The 12,377-nt window shown below is 32.9% G+C and overlaps 1 protein-coding gene across 1 annotated transcript in view; it reads right to left on the reverse strand.

The window, feature by feature from the left end:
• LOC150106727 (uncharacterized) overlaps window positions 1-637 on the reverse strand; it is an 88,041-nt gene extending 87,404 nt beyond the window's left edge. Inside the window, exon 1 of the mRNA XM_090392671.1 lies at window positions 457-637. Coding sequence (XP_090248797.1) covers window positions 457-520 — 64 coding nt within the window. The 5' untranslated portion in view covers window positions 521-637. The remainder of the gene's footprint in view (window positions 1-456) is intronic.
• Between the last annotated feature and the right edge of the window lie 11,740 nt (window positions 638-12,377).

Here is a 12,377-nt window from a genome sequence, read left to right on the forward strand (position 1 = left end):
ATAGCTAAGAGACTGCGGGTTCAAATCCCGCGTAGGCATGGATGTTGGTGACTGTCTTCCACTTTCATACATTCATTCATCCAAGTATTCATATACTCTCCCAATATGGACTCGGTAAACATAGAAGTAGATGACCCAAACCTCCCTCAATGAAAAAGGTCTCCACCCTGCAGTAGGTAGGAACATAGGCAATTCATCATCATCATCATCATCAGAGTGAGAGAGAAAGGGAGGGACAGAGAGAGAGATAGCATTATACATATTATACGACGTCTAGTTCAGGTCTTATATGTATCTCATTTCCAAACAATACTCAGTAGTCTAGGAAGGAAATAATATACTATTGGAGCAAATGGATGAAGATTATTTAGCTAGCTACACTCAGAGGTGATTTTGGAATTAGAGTATCTCATTAGTACATTGACGCAGAAGAATAAATCAACAGTGCATTCTTACCTTGTGAGTGAACTGTGTGAAAGCACACAACAGTCAGAATAACGAAGACTATGATTCCCTTCATGGCTTGAGATATGGTGATGCAGAGACAGAGAGAAGTCCGCTGATTCCAAAGCAATACTGACTTCTAAAGGATTCCTTGATTGTGACGAATGAAGATTTGCATGTGCTTGTATAGCATTAGAAAGAGTCCTCCTGCCAATGAAAGCTTTGCACTAGAAACACACTTTATGAATACCCATTTATTTGATTGGCGTATAAGCGAATGGAGTTCAAATATGAAATACGGATGCTCATTGGTTTGAACTTAATATGATGCGTTGGTATTTGCTATCTTAATTTTGATTAGCAAATCTGGAAATAAACCGTCATTCAGCACAAACGATGACGCAAATGTGAAGTTGAGAAATATACACTCACGTTTCGCGCTGCAAAATAGTATGAGTCATATATAACGATAACGTAATTAAGATTAACATGAAATAAATTTAAATACGGTAGAACTCCATATATATATATATATATATATATATATATATATATATATATATATACCAAACCAAGACTTAAAATTCAAGCCATTAGGAAAAAGAAAACCAGGATGTCCTCTTAAATGAATCAGTGATGACTTCTAAGGCCGGAATAGGCCACGCTAGGCCTAAATCCTTGATACACAAATTATTATTATTATTATTATTATTATTATTATTATAATTCACAGAAATATACAAAAAAGCAACAAAAGTTACACAAACGACGCGACAAACAGACAACAATCCACAGATAAATGACGACATACTAAATATTATTACTGTAAAAGAAAATCTATGGAAAAAACAAAAATTCACCCAGTAACAGACATTTACAAAACCTTATATAAAAACACAAAAAATCAACTAACACGAAAAATTCGTAGGGCAAAAAGACACTACAACTTCCATAAATTCATGGAATATAACGACAACGTTATATTATATATAACCTGCAAACATGAGTTACACTCAACTAAATAGGAACTCGAAAAAAGAAAACTTCGCGCAAAAGATTTTATTGCAAAAAGCTTCGGTTAGGATACAAACCAAGAGGAACTAGAAGACTCATTCTACCATGCTTTCACAAACAACATCTCACAACTCAAACAAGACAAACTACCAACGATCAACAAAAAAATACCGACACAAAGTCAAGAACAAACGATGAACTTTCCGCGGTAACAAAACAGGAACTGAAGGAAGGATTCCTACAACGTAAACCAAAGACCACTCCAGGAATAGACAAAATAAAACACAGACCTTATAACACACTTTGAACAAATAAATCTGATACTTCTGAAACTCGTGAACATAATATTCGACACAGGCATTTTTCCACAACAACTACAGTAATGACGCTAATATACAAACATGACAAAAGAAACAATACTCAGAATTACAGACCAATCAAAGAAACAATACTACAGAACTACACTAACAGTCATCCCAAAAATTGTAGAAAAAATAACACAGACCAGACTACAGAACTATTTATTGAAGTACAACATCATCTCACAAAAGTAAAACGGCTTTCAGAAAACAAAATGCACCATCACTTTATTAGAAGACATCGCCGATACAATAAACAAAGCTCTCTACAAAAACAAGTACGCCGCCTTTATACTGCAGGGCCTAACCAAAGCATTTGATACACTTGAACATAACACACTACTCACCAAACTATACTCAATAGGTATAAGAGGAACGCTGCATACTTGGTTCAAAAATTACCTCTCAAACAGAACACAAGTAATAAAAATAGGTACATGTCACAGTCGGAGTATACAAGTAAAACACGGTGTACCTCAAGGTGCCATATTATCACCCACTCTATTCGACAGATACATTAACGATGTTCATAACATATCCATAAGAAGTCACATATTTCAATACGCAGATGACTCTACACTATTATCAATTCACACAGACATTAACCCAGCTCTCTGCAAAGCACATCAAGCCCTAAACGAAAACACAACATACTTCCACCAAAACGCAATTCTAAGGAACGCACCAAAACAGAGACGTTGGTAATATACAACCCACGAATCATACGCCCCGTATCACTATCGATATATTGTCACACATACCGCTGCATTAAGAACAAAAACACCTGCCAATATTCCGAATTCAAACCTGTAATACACGCAAAATACCTCAGTCTCTATATAGATTCCCATTTTAATGTACAAAACATATAGAATACCTACACACCAAACTCCGGATTATCGCAGCAAAATCCTTCCAAGTTAAAGACATTATTCCATCCAACATACAAAAACTCCTATATCACGATATCTGCGAATCCCTACTCAGATACGGAATAACAGTCTATGCAAATACATCGATCAGCCACCTAACAAACTTAGAAACATCACACAGGAAAATTGTGTCAACAGTGATCTGGATATCTTACACTCAACAACCAATATCCGACCAGCACATGGTGACACACAGAATCCTGAACATTAAAAACCTGAAACACTACATGACATTAACAAGGAATTACTTCGACTTCACCTATCGAAACAACAGAGACACATATCGTAAAACACGGCCTACAACTACAACAACTTTCTACATCCCCACACCCTTCAGCAACTCATAGGGTTCTTTTGTGAGATCACATCAGTTACCCACGCAACTCAACAACCTACCAAGAAACTTAAAACACGCAGATAACTACAGAACATTAAAAAATGAACCCTAGAAATTATACCAACAAATTTAATATCGCTTTTAATATTACTTTTAATTTTTAATTTAAATTTAATAACACTAATATACACATCTCAAATCACTAGTATCCAAAATACATCCCATACATAAACCGTAGCAACAACACAAATAGGGAAGGCTAAATCCCACTCTCTTCATAAAAACTAACCCAAGCTTCGAAGTAGGTGGGATTAACCTACCTCACTCATCTACCAGTAATCCTTATAAACAAATACAAAAATTTGTTTCTATAATTACTCTTTCTCAAACTTTGAAAAAAAAAAGTAATATTAATTATACAAAAGAAACCTGTATAACTTCATTGTTAATATTAGAAGAACATGTGTTGTAAATACATAATATAAAGGCAAAAAAGTGTTATTAAAATTTTTAATTGAAATCCAATGTAGAAATTGCAGCACTTAGTGATGAACTCTATAAAATTGTAAGGTGCAATGTCACTCAAGATGTTTATTGTATGTATAAATATTTTAGCAATCAATAAATTATCATTATTATTTTTAAAAAATACAATACGTAATTAAAAACATGCAGCCTTTATTGTGATGTGCAACTGGATGCAAAATGTACAGTGGGGGAAAATTTGTGCAGTTAAAGTAGTATACAGAATACAAATAAATAAATAAATAATAGTTAAACTACGAAAATGAATTTTATACTAATAATAAAACTACGTAATTACAATTAAATTGAAGTAATTTTTTTATCTTAGTTTCATCGTTATCTCCCGCTTTCTTGTAAAGTTTATTTGAAAATTCGTTTGTATTATTGCGCAACAACTGATTCATTTCGAAACTTGTATTCATAGAACTGTTCTAAAAATCGAGACGTAAGAAGAAGAGGCCTAGATAAAGGGGTAAAAGCTTAGAATAGTCTGATACTATATTAGCCTATACTACAACAACCAGGAGATACACTGTTTAGTATTATCCAAAAAATGTAATTTTTTTTATCTTAAAAAAAAATTTAAAAATTATAATAATAATAATAATAATTATTATTATTATTATTATTGTTGTTATTATTATTATTATAAATTATTATATAACAAAAAACAACACTTCCACTGTTCAGGGATCTCAGAAAGCACGTGGAAACAAAAGGAGCTGTGAAACGGACCGAATAGCGATGTCAACAGTGCCGTGAAAAAAACGAAGAACAAAGACCAGACACCAAAGGAAAGTAACGACGCACATCAAGGTAAGCCGCTTCCGGATCCTAAAATTATAGATAATTTTGATTCATTTAAGCTCATGGTGAAGGACGTATTAAATGCACACATGGAACAAATTAACAAAAAATTCGAGGAATATGAACATTACATGCAATTCAATAACGAGACTTCTGAAGAAATGTTGGGAACTGTGCGAGAAAAAAAGACGAAATTAACGGTAACGATAGAAAGGGAAGAAACACTCCAACACGAAAATCAAGAATTGCGGAAAGAAGTAAACACATTCAAGTGTCAAATGGATCACATGCTACAAAAAGAAAGAAAAAAATAACTTCAAATTGAGGGAATAATGAAAGAAAATACAGAAGACTTAAGCAACATAATGCAACTGATGGACATCAAAATTGGAATTCAAATCGCAACCACAGATATCACCTATATCAACCAAGGCCTACAAAAAAATAAAGAGAAACTGCACCAGTCATCACTCGATTTACCAACAGAAATCTTAGAGACCCAATTCTTACAGCAAGCAAAAAAACAAGGCCGATAACAACGATATTAACGAGATATTTTTGAGAAAGAATGAAAACACTAGAGTATACATAATTACAAGTAAATCCGACTTACGCAGCCTACCAATATAAAACATTAATGCTTTACATCCTTAAGAATGAGATTAGAACTCATTTAAAAACTATATAATGGAGATCTCAAACATAGGCGAACATATCCAGTCAGACAACATAAACTTCAAGGTCTTTGATTGTTTGAAGAAATGATCAGACAACATACTCCACCAACACCAACTTCACAATCATACACACAAACATAACAAGTATAAAAACACACTGGCTTACATTGATAACACAGCTCAATTATACCATGATAAACATAGACGCGCTAATACTGACCGAAGTTGCAATAAACAACACAGAAATTTACGCATACAACATAAATAATTATCAAACCGACAACTTATGCAGACCAAACAAAAGAGGAGGTGGAATTGTGGCATTTATCAAAGAAAAATACAATGTGACAGAAAAACAAACAAACTTCGTACATGCGGAAACAGTAACTTAGGAACTCGCGAATAGCCACAATAGTATCAAATACACAATACACACAATATACAGACCCCCAGATAATAATCCACTCAGTTTTCTTCACGAGTTAGAAACATGGCTAAGCGGCATAGAACCGCGTACAACACACAGGCTCATCCTAATAGGAGACATTAACATAAATACTCTTGACCACGTTTCTTCAACCACTAACACATATCTTGATATACTAAGTCAGTACAACATAAACCCTACCATTAACTCCCCAACATGAGAATAAATACTCAATAACTCACTAACACAATCATGCATTGATCATATCAACATACGCGCTCCCAACCATATATATACATCATCAGTAATTAACGTAAAAATTGCCGATCACTACTTTGTCTCAACTTCGTTTATTTACGTTTCCTACCCCCCCCCCTCCCACCACCACAAAAGTCGACAAAACTCGATCATATTAAAAAGAGCATCGTCGATAACCAAGTAAAAAATACAGACTGGAATTCCCTACTTAAAATAAACGATCCTGTAACATTATACGAGAATTTTCAACTAAAGTTCACAGAAATATACAAAAAAGCAACAAAACCTACACAAACGAGGCGAGAAACAGACAACAATCCATGGATAAATGACGACACAACTAAATACTATTACTGAAAAAGAAAATCTATGGAAAGAACTTAAAAAGTCACCAACTAACACACATTTACAAACCTTATACAAAAACACAAGAAATAAACTAACAATAAAAATTCTAGGGCAAAAAGACGCTTCTACCTCCAAAAATTCATGGAATATAACAACAACATTAAGGAAACATGGGCTACACTCACCGAATTAGTAACTCGAAAAAAGAAAACCTCAGCACAAGATTTTATGGCAAAAAGCTTCGATCAGGACACAAACGAAGAGGAACTAGCAGACTCATTCAACCATGCTTTCACAAACAATATCACACAACTCAAAAAAGACAAACTACCAACGATCAACAAAAAACTACCAACACAAAGTCAACAACAAACGATGTATTTTCCACCCATAACAAAACAGGAACTGAAAGAAGCACTCCTAAAACTGAAACCAAAGGCCACTCCAGGAATTGAAAAAATAAGACTCACAGAACCTTATAACACACTTTGAATAAATAAATCCAATACTTTTGAAACTCGTGAACATAATATTCGACACAGGCATTATTCCACAATAACTAAAAACTGCAGTAATTACGCCAATATACAGAAGTACAACATCATCTCACAAAACCAATACGGCTTTCAGAAAACAAAAAGCACCATTACTTTATTAGAAGACATCGCCGACACAATAAACAAAGCTCTCGACAAAAACAAGTACGCCGTACGTTTCCTGCTGGACCTAAGCAAAGCATTTGACACACTTGAACATGACATACTATTCACCAAACTATACTTAATAGGTATAAGAGGAACAATGCATACATGGTTGAAGAACTACCTCTCAAACATAACAAAAGTAACAAAAATAGGTACATGTCACAGTCGGAGTATACAAGTAAAACACGATGTACCTCGAGGTGCCATATTATCACCCACTCTATTCAACAGATACATTAACGATGTTCATAACATATCCATAAGAAGTCAAATATTTCAATACGCAGATGACACTGCACTACTAGTAATCCAGACAGACATTAACACTGCTCTCTGCAAAGCACAACAAGACCTAAACCACAACAAGACCTATCATACTTCCACCAAAACGCAATTCTAATCAACGGCACGAAAACACAGGTGTTGATAATACACAACCCAAGACTCATACGCTCCGCATCACTATCGATACATTGTCAGATATACCGCTGCAATAACAACAAAAATACCTACCAATGTTCCGAAATCAAACCTGTAACACACGTAAAATACCTCGGCCGCTATATAGATTCCCACCTTAAATGGACAAAACATTTAGAATATCTACACACCAAACTCCGGATCATAGCAGAAAAACTCTTCCAAGTTAAAGACATTATTCCACCCAACATAAAAAAACATCTATATCACGGTATCTGCGAATCCCTACTCAGATACGAAATAACAGCCTTCAACAACTCATACGGTTCTTTTGTGAGATGACATCAGACACCCACAAAACTAAACAACCTACCAAGAATGTTAAAATACGTAGATAACTACAGAACATTAAAAAACGAACTCTGGAAAATATACCAACAAAGTTAAGCAACCATTAGCACTAATGTACACATCACAAATCACTAGCATCCAATGCCTACCCCCCCCCATATATAAACAGTACGAACAACACAAACAGTGAAGGCTAATTCCCACTGTCTTCATAAAAGCTAACCCCAAGCTTCAAAGCAGGTCGGATTAACCTGCTTCACTCATCTACAAGTAATCCTTATAAGTAAATGCAGAAATTTGTATGTTTTATTACTCTTTCTCAATTATTATTATGATTATTCTGTATATTCTGTATTCAAAAAATTCTGTATAGTCTTTATTGATAATATTATAAGAACATGTATTGTAAATAAATAATATAGAAGCAATAAAGTATTAAAAGTATTATTATAATTATTATTACTTTTTAGTTTGATTGTTTTTATATTTATTTTGCCAGTAATCAAGGAAATGAAAACCTGCCATATTTATACTTTAACCGAAATATGCAACAAAATACACATATTAATTATGTACACAAAAAACTGCGGATACTATTCTTTAAAATGCACCACGTACAACATATATTACCTTCAAATACTGAGAAAACCATTTATTAATTTTCAGGTGAGTCTATAACAGGAAGATTTAAAAGGAAGTATTTAACAGGAAGCTATACTACAAAAAAGTATTGCTTGCTATAATCAATCGATGCTGTACGTCCTCGCCACAATATTTAATGAAAAAACTAAACGCATTACAAAACACGGTGATGGCAACAACAGCTTTCGAGAGCAGAAATAGTACCTTGCCATTTAATCAATCATCATATACAAACAACCCTCTTCTGATGTAACAAATCTTAGACATTCCGCTATCATACTGAGATATATATATATATATATATATATATATATATATCTCATATATATCACAAGAACATCATCAGGTATCATACTCAAAGAAATATATAAAACATTACAGAGACTTAAAATTGTATTAACAGAACAAGTGAAAAACAGTAGCATGCTTGAAAAAATGCAAGTATGAGTTCCATACAAACGAATACTACGCGCTGTCGCGAGTGCGCCAGTACTGAACAGAAGCAACGTGTGCGTCCGAGAGATTGTAACTCAGGCTATTGTTGATATGAGAGGAATCTAGAGAAATTTCTCTTGATTCAACAATCTTTCTTTCGAGTTCATCGTAGCACACATGGATACTAGCAGTTTGAGTCCAGTTTACAATGTGCTGGCGACCTTCGTCTGAGTTAGCAGAAAAGAGAACGTGGCTAGAGAGAGCGCTATGAAATAAAATAAAATAAAATATAATTAAATTAATTAAAATAAAATTAAAATAAAATAAAATAAAATATAATGAAATAAAAAATAATTTTATTTTTATTTCATTATTTCTTATTTTTGGGATTTTTATCTGGAACTTTAAGCCAAATAACATTTAAGCCAGATTGCAAACATTAAACAACAGGATCTATCCAAATTCTCTCTCTCTCTCTCTCTCTCACACACACACACACACACACACACACACACATTAATATTATACATTATATTATACCTAACATGTATATGATGTATATTATTATGGGGATTTAACAATATCAGGATTTTTACCTGAAGATTTAAGCCTATGTAGATTAGAAACGTAACGAACGTTATGAACTGACTAAATTAATATACACACGCACATATTTGTGCATATTTTGTACATAGGTATTTGTGTAAATTTATCGTACTGGCTTCCACAATCCCTACCCTAAATTCTCCGCAGTGTATACGGATGACTGTGAGGTACCCTAACAAAAGATATCGGAAGTTTATACTTCCAGAAACCACCTAGCTATGAAAGCTACATGAACATATTTGGTCAATTCGAATGGCATTTTTTTTGTGGATTAGGTAACTTTCCAGAGAACCTAAATCCCAATCGCTGAAAAAATCATACGACTGTATCAGAAGCAACCAGCAACGGAATAACTAAAGCCAAATGAAAAGAAGAAATCCTAATAATTGGAATGTAGAATGTCAGGTTACTGAGATGAAAGACGAAGAATTAGTTAATTGAATTGAAAATCATAACAGTCAAATTTATGCAATACCAAAGAAGAAAGGCAAAGGAATGAAGTATTATATATGAATGCCGTGGTTAATTATTACGAGAAGCAAATTACATTTAGTTGTCAGCTGAACGCGAGATTTGTTCGTTGCAATATTTATCAACTTTAAATTTTACCGATTTTCAACACACCGCAATAAGTAAGAAGTGAAACAAATTTCAACGCATTAAGTAAGAAGTGAAAATTGTTCTCTTTACATTTAAAGTTGAAGAGAGTCCTAAATTTAGTATAATCTCAAATGCAGAAACGGTAATATTTTTATTTTAACTTCTACAACTACTACTACCTATTATTATTATTATTATTATTATTATTATTATTATTATTATTATTATTATTATTATTATTTTGTTCACATTATTAGTTATAATTACCAATAAGTTTATAAATGAGAGTGATACGTAAAACGTTCACTTCGTTCTAGAAATAAACGAATATTCCAAAACTATTTTCTTACTTAGTTTTCGGTTGATTAAGAAATCATTTTTGCACATGTATAACACCTTCTGCTTTCTCTTTCAACAGATATTTCAAATGATGACTAACGCAATAGGATGTACTTGGTTGAGATCATTCATGGAATATGGGGTATAAAGAGAGATTCTTATCATCTAATTCTAATTAAGTATTCATATGACGTAGGAGCCAAGCGTATATATGGTGTAATTTATTAACACACGCATGATCTATTATAGCATTAGTCATAATATTCTTTCTTCTTTTCGTATACAGATAATACTTCTACATACATTTGTATAATGTTTTGAAGCCTCCGATGGTCAGTCTTCGATGTTTGTTAAGAGAACACCTAAGTTGGAATTCCATTCGGACGCGAAGAAGCGATGAAAAAAAAAACGGCAATTCTGATTATTTAAATTCCACATTCTTACAAAAGGTTAACGGAAATGAAGGAAATAACACCAAGAGTGTGATCTGTAAGGAGATCATCCTTATATGAGAACTTCCACATTCACAGAGGATATTATTGTTTAGTGAATTTTTGCAGAGACAGAGAGAGAAAGAGAGAGAGAGAGAGAGAGAGAGAGAGATGTGAAATCTGTGTATATAGGACGTCATATCTGGTGTGCTAACATATATGAATAAAATATATATATTATTATAATATTATGAGAGAAAATATGAACAATATTTTTTTACAAAACACCTGAATTTATGAACAGATTTCAGTTATTTTATGGTTTTTGACGATTAAATTATCTTTCTGTAGTTCTGTAATTCAGTGGTGTTAGCCAACGCTTTGGTTGGATAGATCGAAATCTCGTCTGTGATTTGACACCATATGTCAAATTTTTCATATGGTGAATTATCTACTCTTGTACGAGGGTCATGATTTTTTTGTATAGGAAATTCCGTTTTTCGTCCTTCAGAACAGGAAATCCAGCCAGAAGACTGGTACAGATAAAAGGACAATACGGGCATAAGAATTAATCACCGCAATCCAAGTGAGTGCACTGTTATATTGTGGGTCTTCTCATAAGGGCAAATTGGAAGACTGTATCCAAGAGTCGAATAGAAAGTTGGTTTTTAGAGATGTTCAGTGAAAGTTTGTGAATTTTGATTACTAAAAATTACAACATTCTAAATTAAAATTGTAAATTACATCATGTCTTCTTACTCTCTACAAGAATATTAAATGCTTCGATAATAAAACTGAGATACAAAATACACTAACTGAGAAGTGTGTGGGTGTTCGTGTGTTTTCGTCTTATGCATTTCACATACACTAATAAATTCGCCTCAAGGAAATGATCTCTTGTTTACGACAGTAGTAGTAGTAGTATTGCTCACTTTCTGTGAGAGAAGAAAAAAAACTTTTTATTAGTTGTTTTAATTATTTTATCATTTATATTATGTAATTCAAGAGATGACAGAACTATCATAATCAATTATTGCAATACGTAATTTTAAGAGAAAATAATATTACAATAAAGAGCCAAGAGGCTATTTTTTTCCGGCGGCGTAAAATTCGATCTTCAAGTTTCTTATTAGAAAATAATGTTATTTATCCAACAAACATTTAAGTGTTGATTCAAATATTTTAGATGGAAATATATGTCATTACCGAACATGTAATCACAGGTTCTTGTGTAGGTAGTTATGGTCACAGCGACAGATTCTTTCATAATTGAAGACGACGTGTTTCAAGAGCCTATTGTTTATGAACCCTTCAGTTTTGTAGAACAGATGTCTCTTAGAATACAAATTATGATCTTATACACTTATTTCTCTTTCGGAATATATCTGATATTATTTATTTTTGAAATATATTTTTTGATATAAATGAAAACGATCGTTTTCATTTACGGAGAATTTACATTTACATTTTAATATGACGCAAACGCTTCACTAATGATACGATTCCTATCAGCGAGTCTCTCGAATGTTTCGATATCATCCACCTGTTTCTATTTCCTTTGTTTCTCTATACTGTCGTAAATACCACTGCAGTTATATCCTGCAAATCTATTTCGAAATAGTTATATGCAACTTAAAAACACGCATATTTTCGCTGAGTTTTAACGAAAATAAAGTACAATATCATTTAAGAAGTAAATAAATTTCTTGTATATTTCCAGA

The sequence above is a fragment of the Typopeltis vanoorti genome, chromosome 5 (genome assembly GCF_054136105.1).
Source record: "Typopeltis vanoorti isolate ZY-2024b chromosome 5, IOZ_Tvanoo_1.0, whole genome shotgun sequence".
NCBI classification, from domain to species: Eukaryota; Metazoa; Arthropoda; class Arachnida; order Uropygi; family Thelyphonidae; genus Typopeltis; species Typopeltis vanoorti.